The following is a 16,909-nucleotide window of genomic DNA, read 5'->3' as shown; positions in this document are numbered from 1 at the left end:
TGAGTACAGTAAATGAAGGTACCATTAACAGACATTTAAGAGGGCCTCTTGTCTACCAGTGAAGAAAAAAAATCGATAACAGCTAGGCAATGTAATCAATAGAGGGTTACTGGTCAGTCACTGGCTATTTCAAATATTACACAGAGTGAAGAAAACATGCTTCATCATAATAAGGAAGTAATCAGCAGCAGAGAAGACTGTTTATTAAAGGGACGGGAACCTAGGGTCTGGGGTGGTAGATCACAACGTACAGCAAGCCAATGCAGGGAAGAGAGCGCCAATAGAGAACTGTGATGCAGTCTGCACATTATTTAAGGGGTAAGTGTCCCTTTGTGAAATGCACAGCTGCCTGCTCAGTACAAAACCTGCAGCCTTGCTTTGTTTTACAAGGAAGAACAGCAGAAAATATGATTCACATATCTTCTTGCACTCTGTTCATTGACCCTCTCGATTTTAGCAACCTTTGAGGGAGAGAGACCTGAAACTGCAAAAATAAAGAGCTGCCTCAGGCAAAGCGCTACTACAACAGCTCAATATCTGCTGCAATTGTGGAGAAATTCAGTTTTGTTCACTGTCTTTTTTCATTGGAAGTGAAGGAAGGAAGTTGGAAGCAGAGAAAGTACAAGTGGAATAAGGAAAGGTCAGCCAGAGTAACCATCTATGAAGGGAGGATGAACCTTGGCTGTAGCAGGTGGGACAGTCGAGGGCTTGGGTGGGATGGGAGGCCTCTTCTTCTCCAGAGGACTTGTTGTTTCTAATGTATTCGTGGTCTTGAATGGTATGGCTCCAGTATCAGACACATGACCTGCTTGCCTCAGGAAGGTACAGGCAGGATGGGCTCCAATCTCTTCCAGGGTGCTCTCCAGCTGGCGGATGGTCTCCTCCAGGCTGTTAAGCCTTCTGTAAGTGCTACTCCGAATGTCTTCAGCCTCCGTGTCTTGGATCGAGCCAGGCCCGATCTGTCCCAGAGGGGCCAAACCACCATTTCTGTCATCTATCTTTTTAAAGGGCTCTCCAGTATTCATCTCCACACTGGAGAACCAAGAAAGAGTTCTGGATCCTGTCTGCAGTCCCTGTCTCACTGCATTCCTCAGAGCCCTAAGCTGCCTTGCAGGCAGTCTGATCCTAGGCTCTGAGCTTCGGCTGGTGTTGGCACTGCTTTGTGGCCTTACTTCCATGTTTTCAGATACTAGTTGTCTCACTGAGCTCTGTATGTCATCGACCTCCTGAGCTCCCTGTGCCACCTCCTCCTCTAGCAGTGCCTCCAGTTGTACGTAAGCCTCCTTGACCAAGAGGGGCTCCTTGAACAGCAGGACCAGCGGTGCGTTGCTCACAATAGGTCCATTCAAGCTTTTCCTGGGGTCATGGATCTCACAGCTTCCCCCTGCCATCTTGACATCGACAGTCAGTATCTGCACTGGCTCCTTGCTTTGGATGTTGAGCTCCTGGTACACAGAGCTGGTCAAAACCCTCAGTTCGCTGTCTGTGATGACCAGGGCCAGCTTGTCCTTATTAAAATCTTCTGGGAACTGCTGCACCATAGGCTCAGAGACCTTCTCAGAGGGACAAGGATTCTGTTCCATTCTCCATGTGAGGATCTGCTCTTGAGAGGCCTGGATGGCTGAATCCACCCCGCATTGTTGGGGTGAGTCAGTGCCCCCATCAATTTCAGCAAAGTGCCCACCCTGCGGAGCAACTGAGATGACTGCCTGTGAGGATGATGCTGGAAGCCATGCAGACAGCCCAGTCCTGAGGATGTGTGTGTGGATGGACACCACACCTGTCTGCTCCTGGGAAATGAAGTGCAGAGTGTGAGAGCTCAAAGAGAACTCTACATACTACACCTTTCCATACATATACATCGTCCCAAACTAATAATAGGACTTTCAGTGATCCTGAAAAGTATTCTATAACAATAAAAACAGTAAAAAGAGACAAATAATATCAGTAACAACAAAACATGATTAGATCATCATTTGAACTGTCGCAGCAGCAGAGTTGAGCAAACAATGCAGTATGCAGAAGCCAGTGACAATATGAGCATGCTTATGCCTTTTCTCTGATGCATCCAGGCCACTACCTGTGGGACGCCAACCTGCCCCCCTCCCAAGTGCAGGGGGAAGCCTGGTCTGGTTACTGCAGTTTTACCACATCTTGTACATAAGACTGATATCAGAGTTTGGAAAGATTTGCATTTGTGACTGACAGGTTGTGGATTTAATGCTTCATCTAACCAACTGATTTTACCTTGTTACATTCAAGTTAATAATATGTGGAATGCAGCTGAAATAATAAAACAAAATGACATTAATGCAGAATAGCCAACCTACATTCTAAACTAGTCAATATTAGTTATTGATTACTAGTATCTTACCTGTGAATTTGTGGGTCTCCAGAGTGACGAGTTCTTATGGAACCAATCCCACAATGCCGCTCAGGGCTAGTAAACACCATGTACAACATGGCCATCATCATGCAGTCCAACACCAAAACACCCATCCAGCACCGAGCACAGCCCTCTTATTACCACGGTGAAAGACAACATGTCATACAGAATGCGTTGCAGGTGAACATTGACACCTAGTGAGGTTAGGTGTAGCACATCTCAACTTTTGTTATCCCACACATAACCAGCAACAGAGGAACACAACATTCTCTCGCACTGCTGAACCAAACGTCCATGTTAGTAGATCCCACTCCTTGGTAATTAAAGTGTTGGGTTGGAGTCAGTAGACATATCAGACATAATGAGGGGGCTGAAGTGTTAGGTGAAGTGAAGTGTAGGATGGTGGGTGATCTACATTTAAAAAACACCTTTCTGGTTTGGCTCCTGCGTTCAGCAACACTGGAAAATCACTGCCTCATGTGTGATAGGCCTTTTAAATAATCACAAAGGCATATGAATGTTGCGTGCAAAACCCCACCAAGTTTAGCCCAGCATGCACACGGAAGGAAATGCAGAGATCCTTTCCTACTGTCTCTACTGAACTGAGACAATGATCGGGAACTCAGTCTTACTATAGACCATGGGTAGGTTAATGACAGCTAGGGTGAGGCCGTAAGAGAGAGTGATGGCAAGAGGGTGGCGGGGGGTGATGCTGGGGGGGCTCCGTGTCTTGCAGTACAACAAGGTCCACAGCCGTGATTTACCATTCACAGGTCCAGGCTGGGTGTGGAGGTGGGTTTCCTGTGCTGGTAGTTACATGAGGACTGCGGGTAGTGGGGGAAGGGTCAACGGGAGCAAAAACACGGTGAGCAACAAAAAATAAGATGTGGCCCACGTGGCAAGTGTTCGCCTGCAAAAATCCAGGACCTGCTGAAGAATGAAGAACAACAGCAGGATGCAACAGCCGGTGTGTGTATGCAGCTCACGAATAACCTAACTTACTAACGCTAATCGATTCCATTTTGAGTGGCTTCAGCTTCAAAGGAGATTTCAGAGTGACATGAATTGATTTGGGCCTGTTAGCTTCACCCCAGAGGAGTGGCTAATTGCTCGCGTTTGTGCTGAACATGGAAGAAGTGTTTAAATTTGGCCCAGCGAAGGGGAGCTTGCAAAAAGTTTGACAATTCCGATGTATTACGTATGATGTTGAATAAACAATATATATATTTCTATATTCTGTAAGTCATAAATATCAAGAATGCTTAATCTGTGTAAGGCATATTTAGGACAATTTCTTCCTTTAGGCCATTCTGTGCAGCGTAGAGTTCTTGGTCTGCTTGTGAACACCACACGATTGCAGTGATTGATGATGAGTGAAAGAGCATCTCATAGATCAGGCAGGTGAACTTATGAAGTTCTTTGGTGTGGAAAAACATTTAATAAGAAAGTGCAGCCCTCTTCTTTGTGCATCTCCTTGAGCTGGCTATAGGAGAGTGCTTCAGTAAAAATGCTCTTCATCATGGCTAAAACTTTTTCTGCAACCAGCACACCTCTGCGCACCAAATCCATACCTCTGGCTCACCGACCACCTTCTCCTCATCCTCATCCTTGGACCCCGAAGAGATGGCGGGAGGAGTGGACGCAGGTCGTGGGGCCTCCGAAACTGTGCGACGGAGCTTCACGTGGGGCTTCTGCACTTCCACTTCCTCAGACTCTGACTTCTGTTCATGCAGAGAAGTGTGAAAGAGATAAGAAATAAGCAGGTCAAGTAAAAGTTAAAGAACTTAATACATAAACCAGAGGAGACTATAGGAATGAGCAAACGGCTGCTTACTCACCTTCATGCCTTTGCTGTTGCTGACTGCTTCTCCACTAAGGCATGGAGGATTGCCTTGGGATGAGGGGAAGCTGCGACGAGGGGGAGGGGGCGGGGGTGACTTGGAAGGCTTCTCAGTGCGATACCGGGCCACGGTCAGTTCATCTGAAAAGGACCGCCGACAAGGACGCCACTTAAGTCTCCCAAGCCGTATATCTCAGAGGATCTCATATGGTAAAGCCTCTTAGCGATGTGTCTACCCATGGTTTGGAAAAATTTTACCGTGCTCGCCTGTCCTAGTAACAATAAAAGACCATAAATATTTTACATTTCTAACATTTCAATTTTTAATGTATTATACACAATGCTTTTGTCCTCTGAAATACAGTGCCTGAAGGTGATTAGACTGCACTAATTTACTAGAAATTCACAGGAAAGCTTAACACAATTAAATTTGACTTTCAAAAAATTCTCCTTATTGGAAACAATCTACACAGAACCGGCCACTTGAACCCACAGGCGTACTGGGGGGTGGCAGTGCATTTGGCCCAGTGTTCTAGCAAGTCTAATACTCCCTCCCAATGATTATGTATAACTCCAGTAAGTGCTATTCTTCATCTTTTTTGGCCAGCCCAGTTCCTGAGGAGTTGTACATTACGGCTTGAACGAACTAGGTCTTTCAACACGTATCAGTCACTAACTGTGTAGTTTTCTGTATTTCACCAAAATGGCTCTCAGGCTCAAGTGCATGGCCAAGCTGCGCAACTCACCAGATCCGCGCCTTGAGCTTGTCTCCTTTCCCGACAGCTTGTGGGCCGTGTGCTGGGGCTTGCTGCTCCGGTGCTCAGGGGTAGGGGTACCGCTTTGGGAGCCGGGTGGTGTGGACGGCTTGTCGATCTGCTTTGCGGCAAAGTCCAGGTCTGGGATGGCCTTCATGAGCTCGGCCTGGGTCTCCTCCAGGAGCCGGTTGATATCTTGGGCGCTGTACTGGGTCAGACTGGCCCGCTTTTCTTCCCAGTCTCGTTCCGCGGCCTGGCCGCCAAACATACCAACACATGCACACACGCACGCACAAAAACAAACAGATTTGAAAGCAATGAGCGTCCCCACTGAACCAAATCAGGTAGCAGAATGCGGTGTGTGTAGAAACAGCACTCAGACAAAGGCAAAGAGCAGCATTACAGGAATCCAGAACACAAACAGAACAGGCGTCCAGTACCAGTCTGACCTCCGCAGACACCGATTTGTCCCCGCCCCGGCGACCCGACAGCTCTTCCAGGGCCCGGCTCTTGAGGGGTACAGGGGGGTGTGGGTCACGGGTAGCCCCAGAGGGGTTGTTGGAGCCAGACCCCGAGAGGGGCGTCCAGTTAGATAGGCTAGTGCTGCCCCCCAGATCGTTGAGGTTGAGGGGCGGGCTGGTTGGGATGTCAAGGTCTGCACTCTTGCCAATGTCGTCCATGTGCTTGGATGAGTCCTCCTGTCCTTTCCACATGCCCTCGTTCACCTGCCTGGATGTAAGAAATGGAGTCACAGAGACGTCAGTTCGAGCACAAAACCAGTGCTCCTCATCCGTGACTCATATACACTATTGTTCTGTGAATAACTGTCGCAAACGTGCTTAAAATGCCCTGCTTTAAATAAGCACGTACCTGCCGTCGTTAAACTCGTGAGGTAATTAGTTTAACCATGTAGTGTTGTACGCAGATGAAACAAACACGCCTACAGCATGTGCCAACAAGTTCCCTTCTGTACAGCGTGATCTGACATCATTACATTATTTTCCACTACATTATTTGTACAGCAAACACATTTAACCAAACGAGATTACATAGCTCACAAACGAAGTGAAGCAGTCATGTTTCAGTACCCCTTAATTACTAGAGCACACAATTATACCCATTGCCCCAGTTTGAGCTTTTTGGTAGTGATTGCACCTCAATAAGCTAAAACAGAGTACAGTGTTTTATATTAGTCATAATTCTATATTATACTATTCTTAAATGTAAGGCCATAGGTCATTAGACATCTGGGGGACTACAGGTGTGAGTAAAGGGCTGTGAACGCTTCGGAATTATCTGGATTTCTGCATGAATGTCTCCAAAAATGTGATTTGATCTTCATCTGACGGCGCCTGTCTGAGCAGGAGCCACTGGAAACATTTGACAGCTGGTAGCAGGGGCCAGGAAAGCAAAGCAGGCTTGGTACTGTAGTAGTTAGAGCTGCTGCCTTTGGCCCCAACGGCTGGAGGTTCAAATCTCACGTCTAGCTATAGTAATATTGAGCAAGGTACTTATGGTAAATTATTCCAGTAAAAAAATAGCCCACCTGAAAAAAGAGGTAAAGGATTACAGGTAGATTACCAGTGCAAGCTGTGTTAGAGAAAAGTGTCAGCTAAAGATATAAATACATGTATTTGATATTTACATATATATGAAATACACAGAATCTGAATCTCAATCAGTTATGAAATATAAAGGTTAGAATACTTCTTCCAGCAGTGTGAACCACTAGTTCAATACAGACAAGGCTAAATAAAAAAACACTATGTTTATTAAAAATTATTGTCTTTACTTATTATTAGGATGAATATAAGACAACATTTCAGGAGTAATTCATACAGAAATCAAGATAATTCCACACAATTTTTCTCACAACTACATGTATTATTTATTTATTTAGTTGAAACTTTCCTCCAAGGTGATTTACAATGTTAGACTTGGACATTAAGCTTCTTGTGTTTATTTACCCATTTAGTCAGCAGGGTAATGTTTACTGTATCAGATCAGAGCAAGGAGCTGGAATTGAAGCGGAGACCTTTGATTGTAAGGATGTAACCAATATGCTACCAGCTGAACGTCTGCTATATGTATAAGTACTCACGTGATAAATAGGTATGTAGTGTGTACCACAACAGCATGGTCTGTGAGCAACTGCTGAGTGTCGTAGGCGCGGTGATCGGTACATTACTGTGCTGTGATTGACAGTACTTCTACGGCGTATTAGGAACAGCACCTACCCAGTACTATCACTTTCTCCAAGCGGTGCGATTGGTGATTATGTATGATTGCATGATGTTGTGGGTTTACAGCTGGGCAACGTGCACCCGTGCAATGAGTTGGTCGGTACAGCTGCATACCTGCGCAGTGTGGCCAGCGTGTCTGTGACCGATTTACATCGCTTCAGGAGGGCGTCCAGTCGGTGTGGTTCCTCCTTGAGGAATTTGACGGCCTCCACTTCCACCCTCAGCACCACACGCATCTTGCTCTGTAAACTGGGGAACTGGCCTGATTGAGGCACGCAGACAGAAGGAGCAGGCGAGAGGAGGGGAAAGGAGAGGACAGAGAAAGAGGGACAGCACGTAAAGGGTCGATCACTGTTTTTGTAGACTTCTGCGACCAACAGTTGGACGTCAAGGTGCGTTGGAGGTTGAGGAGAATCTGAATTTGCTTTGACTTTTAAGAAGCAAAAAGATTACAGTGAGTGCTGATTATGAGTATGGGGTCAACATGTGCATAATAACTGTTTTGCATTCATTCATTCCTTCATTCACTTATCCACACCTAAAGTATACCCTGGACAGGTTACTGGCATGGTTCTGGTTTAGAATCTTAATTAGGGGTACGACAGCAGCTCCCCTTCTGGTACTTGCGAACCAATAGGGTCCAAATGAAAAGTATGTCTCATTTTCATTCAGCCCTGCGAGGTCCCACTGTGTCTTGTTGCATCTCAGTTTTGCAATTATGTTTAAGTATCTATCTAAACGACTCTCTGTGGACCTGTCGATCACAGTGTACTTTGATTGTCCCAGAGCACATCCATGTGTTTCACTGCATTTCATCACACTGGCACACCAGCATGCGTCCAAACAACACAGCACGTTCCACCTTGTCCCAGGGTTTTAGGGAGGAGGAGGCAATGATGACTCACTCTTGAGCTCCATGAGAGTCTCTCCCAGCTTTCGTAGAACTGTGGCCTTGTCCTCCAGCTCCTGCACGGTGACCAGCCTGTGGTTCACTGAGGAGTTCTTCTGAATCTCCTCCACTGACTTCTCCAAGTCACTGCAAGTTTGGCAAATGCTCAAGGTTACCAGCAGACACATGCGCGCATACACACACAAACACACACACAAACACACACACACACACACACACACACACACACACACACACTTCAAACGCAGCTGACAGTGGAATCGCGTTGTGGCTGTCAGAATTAGCCTCTCATTTGCACAACTGAATGTAGATGCTATTACAATGTTGGATTGGGCCAAGTGTACATGATTTAATCATATATACCTACTGTTGAAAAAAACCTGATAGAAGGAGCTGAGTGATTATAATTAAGGTTCCAGAATAAATTACAACATGATCACTAACGAGAAATACATTAAGCATTTGAAGAGAACAACAGCGTGGTGCAACATCGCAGCACCACCCCTCAGCCTTGAATCCTATGCTTCCGGGACAGGACCTAGATCACCGTGACCCTGCTCAGCACAAGCGGGTTATTGAAACTGGGCGGATGGATCTTAGCACCGCATGAACGCTGTACGAATGCTTCCAGGTAATGTCAGGCAAAATAGTTTAAAGATGAAACTCAGAATGTACAAGGATCTATAGAACACGATACAAAAGAATACTGAACAATGCAGCAGCCCTTCCGACAGACATAAAGGGAACTGATTTTAAAAAAAATCACGTAAACCATACTCACCAGCACCAGCGGTATAATTTTCAAAAGTGCCATTATTACCACTATAATAATTACGTTCAAACACACCGTAATATCATCTTTAATGTCAACATTTCTTCTGTTTATTAACCGCTTGCTATCATTTCATCGTTGGGATATAAGAAAACAACGCAGAGCCCTTTGAAGAAGACTAGGGAGAAAACGCTATCCGGAATGCAAAAAGTAGAACTGACTTTAAGATATTGGCAGTTTGGCCCTGTGTGTCACAATGGGAATCTATCAGATCCATAAAGCCAGAAGACTCAGAGGAAAAAAAAAAAAAAAACACTGGAGCTGCATTGAAGAACATCCAGTTCATTAAATTCAGTTTACTTCCTTCCAAAACCTTAACTTCTCAAGTGAAAAGCAGGCAAAGTACATTTTGAATATTTCACACAGGAAATGAAGTCAACAATAAATGAAAACTACTAAATCGAAATACACATTTTTTCAGAACCGCTTGTCCCATACGGGGTCACGGAGCCTACCCGGCAACACAGGGCGTAAGGCTGGAGAGAGGTAGGGGACACACCCAGGACGGGACGCCAGTCCGTCGCAAGGCACCCCAAGCGGGACTTGAACCCCAGACCCACCGGAGAGCAGGACTGCGGTCCAACCCACTGCGCCACCGCACCCCTCTTATATATATATATAAAAAGTGAAATTTACTGCCTTTTAAAGCTGTTATATAAAGAGGCAGAAGAACATGAGAGTGACAGCAAAGCTCTGCTTTGTCCATTTGCTCATATTCTGACAACATGGGTGCTTTTTTTTCTAAACAGCAATTGATCCAAGTAACCATTTTCATATTCAAAAACTGGACATTCATTACAGTAGCAGCCTGAAAAATCCTATCCCACACCCTTCATTCCCACTCAACCATGACTGTTACTAATTCAGCAAGCCGCTGTAGCCATGTAGTCAGTGTAGAACCGAGGGTGTTTACATGTTTCCTGAAAAACACAGTATGACACCAATTATTTTCTAACTATCTGTAAATCCTGCAGGAATCACACTGAAGCCCCACCCATTTCATTCCGGGTGATGTGGAACAGTGTTCCCTCAACTTTGCCGTTATGCTGTACCCTGAAGACTCGCATGCTCTGTGATTCCCACGTGGGAGGGGTACGGTATGGAAAGCACTGGTGTGACAGCTGGCTGGATGCATCATGCTCCCACAATGCAATGTAGGTTCCCACAAACCTTGCTGCACCACATCTAGTATTCTCTTTTCTACCAAGCGACAGGGAAGAATATGCCTCGGACAGATGAGGGTGGAGGGTGACGAAACAGAAGAAGTAAATCGGAGCCCAAACCACCGTAACGCCCCGAGCTGTCACAAGGTGACATGTGGAATAGCGTTCCTTCATCTTTGGAATAGTTTGCGCCAAGGCTTTGCTACCCACTGAAGCTGCTGGATGATGAGCTCCTCCTCATTGAGGTATTTAAGTCTCTCCTCCTCCACCAGGAGGCGCTGTCTCTGGAGTGGGTCCTCCTGCTTCCGCAGGGCGTCTGTTACCCGCGAACTGATCTCCGTCTCTGTGCGCTTCAGCAGCGAACGCACCAAGTCTTGGTTCTGAAGCTGCAGGGGGACAAACAAAAACGCAGAAAAACGCACACACAAACACATTGACTCTGCTGTAATTGTTTGCACGAGTTCCCAAATGATGCACATTTTAATTAAAAAATGTATTTGGGAACATTGCAAAATCGAACAAAAGCGTTCCAGGAAGAGATACTGTTCTCATTGTGGAATCTCAATAAATCCTGCCCACAGCTTGTCCGTGCATGATTGTATAAAATTAACAAGACCAAAATAAAAAAAAAAAAAACCCATTTTCTATTGAAACTTTAGAGTTTAAATTAATACAGTTGCAAGAGCTATTCTGAAGCATTTATAATCCACCACTACTGGTCAAGCCTTTTATACGCATCGTAGATGGCACATTTTCATTTCATAATTGCATCTTTCATAACTGCATTCACAGAAGTTCTGCATCCCGTGACCGCACTCCTATCATCAATATCCATGTTAGAGGAATGAAAACATTACAGTTACTTCATTTTTTAAGACATAGATGCTATTTTTTAGAGGGCACGGTGGCGCCTAGGCTTTTTGGGCTTAGACTAGACTCCGGCTCAGTGTGTGTTTGAATGTTCTCTCATGTCTGCATCGGTTTCCCCCTGGGGCTCTGGTTTCCTCCCACAGTTCAGGTGGATTGGTGACACTGAATTGCCTGTAATAAGGGAGTGCATGTGTGTGTGGCAATCCTGCGCTGAGCTGGCATCCTGCCCATGGTGTGTACCCCCGACAAGCCGTGCGTCCAATAATTGCCGGAGAGGCTCTGGACTGCTGCAACCCTGAGCAGGACAAGAAGTTAACAGGAGGGCTGGTTTTTATAATAAATACATAAATAAACTGTGACAATAAAGTGCTCCACATCTGTGCTGTTACTACTGCATCGTTCTAAACCTTTGTGTTCTTTATTTATACTGATAAACGAAAGCGGCCTTGATGCCTGGGCTTGCACCGAAGGTCTTCCGTCAAATGAAATTCATAATAAAAGGAGACCAAGTAATGACTTCATGTTTATGAATCCAACTAAAAGAATGTACAGCATTTTACAAAGTTTCATATTCATATTCTATTTATAATGGATGTATATATATAAGTGTTTATTCAGCCCTCAGTGAGCTGAGGCTACTCTGGAACACTATTGACTTAATATGTTCAATATGCTCATGTAAAAATACATGCACTTACTTCAGGTCTCCAGTCTTCCCTTCTGACCATATACTAAACTGTGAACCATAAATATTTCTTCAGGGTTAATGTCTGCTTTTGGCACTTTTCTGTGTCTTTTAGTGTGTCTGAGCATTATATGTAATGCGGTGCCCTTATGTGCGTGTGATGCTGTGTGCCACGAAGCATGTGTTGCCGTGCTTTTGAGCGTACAAGTGTTTACCAGCCCTGTACTGCAGGTGCAAGTCACCACTCTCAACCAAACAAAGGACAGCAAATATTTGACTGGACGTGGCTGAAAGACTCCTCTCACCGCGTGCATCTGAGCAACACCGTTGGTTTGTGTATGTTTGCAAAACGTAGCAAATCGTCATGAAACACATCACTGGGCTTGAGCTTTTTGCGTCTTGCCTACCTGCACGCTTTTATGCCAGGTCATTTAAACTGATTGCTATGTTTCATATATTTTGCAGAAATCACTGAGGAAAAATACATAGCCCCAGGCTACAGCAGCAGTCCGCCCCGCGGGACTGGAACCGGAAACCTTTCCTGTCTGATCTACGATACAGAGGATGCCAGAGATACACGATGGCAGGAAACAGCGGCTCAGTTCAGGGGGAGGCCCTGCAGTTCCTGTACGGTCTGCTGATATGTCATCTCCCCATGTTAATGCGCACGGCTGTTTCATCTGAAGCCACTGCCTGCAGTGTTATTCGCGCGACATAAATTACCCAGCAGAAGCACTTAACCAAAGCAACTTACATCTCTTCCTCTTATGCAGTATTAACATCTTCTGCTAAATATTTGCTGAAGCCATTGAAATCTTAAGCCCTTGCCTCAAGGGTATAAAAGCACATGTAACTTTCCAGTAAGTCCTTTCCTTTCACCGTGGTTAAACATTGCTGCCATTGTGTGAGTAAATCTTTTCCCCGAACACTCTTTCTGCATTCCCGGGGCCCAGATCCATCTGTCTCTGAGCTACAAGTATCCCACGGTGGAAGTCCAAGTGCCACGGTGTGGAATGAACATAACACCGTAAGGGAGGGGTGGGGTGCAGAAGGCTTGCTGGGGGGACATCGAGTGTGAAGCCGTTGCTGATCATCTTCCCATCGCTGGGGCTTGGCTGGCTGACAGCAGCAAGTCCGGTCGTACACAGCTGTGCTCCCGGCTCCGAATCCGAGCCCCTTCACTGACCATAGTCACCACTCCACACCCGGACTGGGAGCTTCCTCCAGGGTTTTCTTTAACCGTTGCTAAATGTTTATTACAGTGTCAAAATAAGTGAGGTAAAGGAAGAAGAGAGTATATACAATATTTACAAAAGTAAACCATAACTCACTATAGTGCTAACTACACAGTTACTACGCACTGTACATACACCTCTTTCCTCCAGAAGAACCGCTTTAAATAACCTCCCTTCTATATTTAGGAAGAACTGAGCCATTTTACAAACACGTCTCAGATTATACAGATATTATAAATTGCAATGATTAACCAAAACCAAGTAACTACAAACTTCCCCAACAATGAGCTTTCCTACTCACCCTCAACGGAAGAGGGACACTACTGCTAAATAAAATAAATGTAAAGAGTAAACACGTAATGGTACCAAAATCTTTACTCGACTTTTTCGGCAGACCGAAAGGTAAACAGTGCTGATCGGGAACTAATACACACACAGAGCATTCAAACATTAACGTAGTAAGTGTGCTCTGTCACACCTGCTCTGCCCCACACAGCCGTACACAAGTCGGGGGTGTATAGTTTTCTCAAGTCATGGATTTGATCCAACTGTCTGACTTCGGGAGGCGCGGTGGCGCAGTGGGTTGGACCAGGTCCTGCTCTTCTGTGGGTCTGCGGTTCGAGTCCCGCTTGGGGTGCCTTGTGACGGACTGGCGTCCCGTCCTGGGTGTGTCCCCTCTCCCTCTGGCCTTACGCCCTGTGTTACCGGGTAGGCTCTGGTTCCCCGTGACCCCGTATGGGACAAGCGGTTCTGGAAATGTGTGTGTGTGTCTGACTTCGGTTATTATTACTTGACAGATCTTTCTGTTCCCTTGAGTTGCTAAGAGTTGAAAGCTGGTTGGTTTTTGCTCTTGTTTGGATTTCAGAGTCTTAGTTTAGGTTTTATAAATATGGAACGGAGAAATAAAAATCCCCAAAAATTCTGCCATCACCGTGCCAATGTCGGGTCACTCCGTGAACCTGGCACAACCCTAAAGCCGGTGCCCTGCAGCGAGGCCGCTATCCACCGCATTTATTGGTGTGACAGTTTCCCTCAAAGCAAAGCAGAGTGCATTATTCATGCACCTCTATTCATTATTAATGGGATCAAAGCTATGGTTCAGGCTTCAGCACACTTGAGCTTAATTGCCTCGCTTTATCTCTACTGTAGCTGGCGTGTCGTTTACCTTTTCATGTCACCGCAACTGATTTAGGTTCTGCTGCGGCATTTGCTGCCACAGCCGTTCTCTAAATCTCTTGATCGCAAATTCTCCTTTTTGGCTTTTATGCCGCGGCACGCGGAGGCGGGCACAGTAAGAATCGGAGACCCGCCTTCAGGCTCATTTCTCTACACCGGAAGCCCCCTCTTCTCTTATTGTCCTCCCTACAGAGCCCACCCCATTTCTCAAGGTGGAGCCCAACAACCTCACGCAGTGCCGCTGGGCCACCCGTGCATCTTCTTGGGAGGGTACGCACCTTGTGCAAAGGTGAGGGGGACACTGGGAGCACGCATCAACCTTCAGCACACAACGTAAGTGCTGTTGTGCTTCATTAAGTTCTCCGGAGATTAAAGACATCTTTAATTAAAACCCCCCACAGCACTGTCACTCCTGTGAGAGTCTTAAACGCGTGCTCTTTTTGCTTGCCTGATTTGACGTTTTTACTCAAAACTCACTTTGCTGGCAATTTCCGACAGATAGAAAGATATCCTTTTTTTTTATCTTAAGTATTATCTTTCTGTCTTCCTTTTCCACCTGTCAGAGCAGCACTGCAGGGAGCTGTGAACAATTTTGATGGGTCTTTTATCTATATTTCCTATTTTTACCTGACTGTTTTATATGACTGCAGTCATTTAAGTGCAAATTCTGCAGCTAAAGTAAAGCCAAAAATTGCACTTTATGAAAGGAACGTTTTACTCAAACCTAAATGAGGCAAATGGATGTAAATTGGGTGAATGTACATAGTTGCCAAAGGGATTCTACTCTCATTTTTCCAGTTTGTGTTATTTTTAATGTTTTGTGCAGAAACACTTGTGATAACATTCATTCTTAACCTGCATTAATGTAATTTCCAGCTGGGAAAGTTTATCCAGCATTTAGGCTTCCCTTCAAAACTGCTAAAATAAAGTCATTAAATAAAATGGAATGCGAAGAGTGTACAACGTACGGGTGTGGAGAAGCGCATCCAGCGATCTTCCGACCAGCTGCTGCACATTCACTGACCTGCATCTTGCGCAGCTGGGACAGCTGGTCGCGCAGGTCTGTGGCATTTTGCTTCAGGTCGTGCAGGTGCAGTTGCATCTGTAGCCGTGTGACTGTGGTGGCCTGCGTGGCCCCCGTGGGCGGAGGGGGCATCAGAGCCAGAGGGGCAGATGGTGTCAGGGCTGCCAACCAGAGAACAGACAACCAAAGTCACATGATGTGCTGTCAAGGAGTTGAGATAGTCACTCATACAGTCACACAGTTTGGTGCATCATTAATACCGCAGAAAACACATGAAACCACATCTTAAAGCGTTTTGCTTTAAAGATCATCTGTAGTCCAGTGAGTGCTTGAAGCTGTGCACAGAGCATCAAAGTAGATATCTGCCACTCAAGAATGTGAAAAGAGCACTGCTGTCAAAGGCTTGGAATGAGATTTTTTTGTGAATATGCCTGCTGTCCTCTCGATGGAAAGCCAGCGATTGATTGCTTTTGGGAAAACTGACTAGAGCACAAATTCAAAGGGAGATATTAATGTTAGCCTAACAAGTCAGGGGACACTGAATATGTTCAAAAGGAGGGTTCTTGGCTGAGCCATCAGTGGGGAATCGAAAGGTTGGAGAGAAAAACATGAGACAAGCAGAAGAGATGAGATATCAATAGCCACCGGGGCGATACAGACACTAGCCAGGTTTACACGTGGGGCACAAGCCACTGTTTCAGAGTGTGTGACCTCATGATCCAGTAGAGAGACAGCATCAGGAGAGAAAGACACTGACAGCTCTGTTGAATTAATGAAAATCAACAAAAAAACCAAGACGCCACTGTGAAGGGAAAGAGAAGACAAGGAGTAGCATATATTGAGCCCTCCAACTGAAACTGAATAAAATGACAATGACAAACCCAAACCCTGGATATTTGCCACTGGAGACCAGGTGGGAAAAAAAATCCAGATCAATAATAAAATACAGCTACAAACACTTGCACTACTTCAGCAGTCCAATACACCGTCTGCTATATCTTTTTATAAGCAAACAATAATAAGAACAAGTGTAGCACAGAGACCCGGTAAGTACAGCGAGGCTTTCGAAATGGGCCATCATAAAGCAAAGGCGGATGGCTGAACAGAACACGCTGCACAGGCAAGCGAGCTGGGCCAGGTCCAAACGGAGGGGCCATTTGCTTCGTCTCCTCCAGGCATTGCAGGAAAAGGGACATAAACTTCTCAACAATCTCGGCGCAAGTGACCCAGTTTCAACACCTGCTTGAGTCTGACAAACCGAGGAACCTGCTGGGAGCGGAGACAGAATGCGGGGTTTCAAATGTAAAGGTGCCGCTGGACAACAAAGAGCTTTCCTGCATCTTGTGCCAACGCACTTACCTTCCACAAGACGTTGTAGGCAGTTTTCATGCTGATGGTTAGATTCCTTTGTTATTCGATGTTTCAGTGCGGATCATTTTGAAAATATTTTCAGCCAATTGACAAAACTATGCATCTTAACCATTCATTCATTCTGGCATTTCAGGGACAGCGGGTAGCGTACTGGTTAGTATCATCACTTTCCACTCAAAGGACCTGGGCTGTAGTACCCTGGATCAAGGCGCTTACCCTGAATTGACACAATAAGAATAGACTGCTGTATAAATGGGTAAATTGTTGTCAAGTTAATGTAAAAAAAAAACTGGAAGTCACTCTAGACAAAGACATCAACTAAACAGCCGAAACAATTCATTCCAAAATACTGTTAGTTTTCAAAGGTATTATGAATATTGCGGTTACAGACATTATGCTATCACTTTAAATTTAAAAAT

The 16,909-nt window shown here is 45.4% G+C and overlaps 1 protein-coding gene across 10 annotated transcripts in view; it reads right to left on the bottom strand.

The window, feature by feature from the left end:
• Positions 1-16,909, bottom strand: part of srcin1a (SRC kinase signaling inhibitor 1a) — a 106,162-nt gene that overhangs the window by 10,375 nt on the left and 78,878 nt on the right. For 6 of the 10 annotated variants that reach the window (XM_018764609.2, XM_018764606.2, XM_018764605.2 and 3 more), the window contains 9 exons: positions 15,120-15,280; positions 10,340-10,515; positions 8,130-8,260; positions 7,339-7,486; positions 5,422-5,710; positions 4,973-5,234; positions 4,225-4,367; positions 3,958-4,107; positions 678-1,790 (listed from right to left, as the gene is read on the bottom strand). In XM_018764609.2, coding sequence (XP_018620125.2) covers positions 678-1,790; positions 3,958-4,107; positions 4,225-4,367; positions 4,973-5,234; positions 5,422-5,710; positions 7,339-7,486; positions 8,130-8,260; positions 10,340-10,515; positions 15,120-15,280 — 2,573 coding nt within the window. Of the gene's footprint in view, positions 1-677; positions 1,791-2,374; positions 3,317-3,957; positions 4,108-4,224; positions 4,368-4,972; positions 5,235-5,421; positions 5,711-7,338; positions 7,487-8,129; positions 8,261-10,339; positions 10,516-15,119; positions 15,281-16,909 lie in introns of those variants that run through there. The other 4 variants (XR_003797867.1, XR_001966656.2, XM_018764608.2 and 1 more) reach the window with 4 other exon arrangements.

The sequence above is a fragment of the Scleropages formosus genome, chromosome 8 (genome assembly GCF_900964775.1).
Source record: "Scleropages formosus chromosome 8, fSclFor1.1, whole genome shotgun sequence".
Taxonomy (NCBI): Eukaryota; Metazoa; Chordata; class Actinopteri; order Osteoglossiformes; family Osteoglossidae; genus Scleropages; species Scleropages formosus.
The sequence above is the reverse complement of the archived record's forward strand: the minus strand, read 5'-3'. Positions and strand labels throughout refer to the sequence as shown.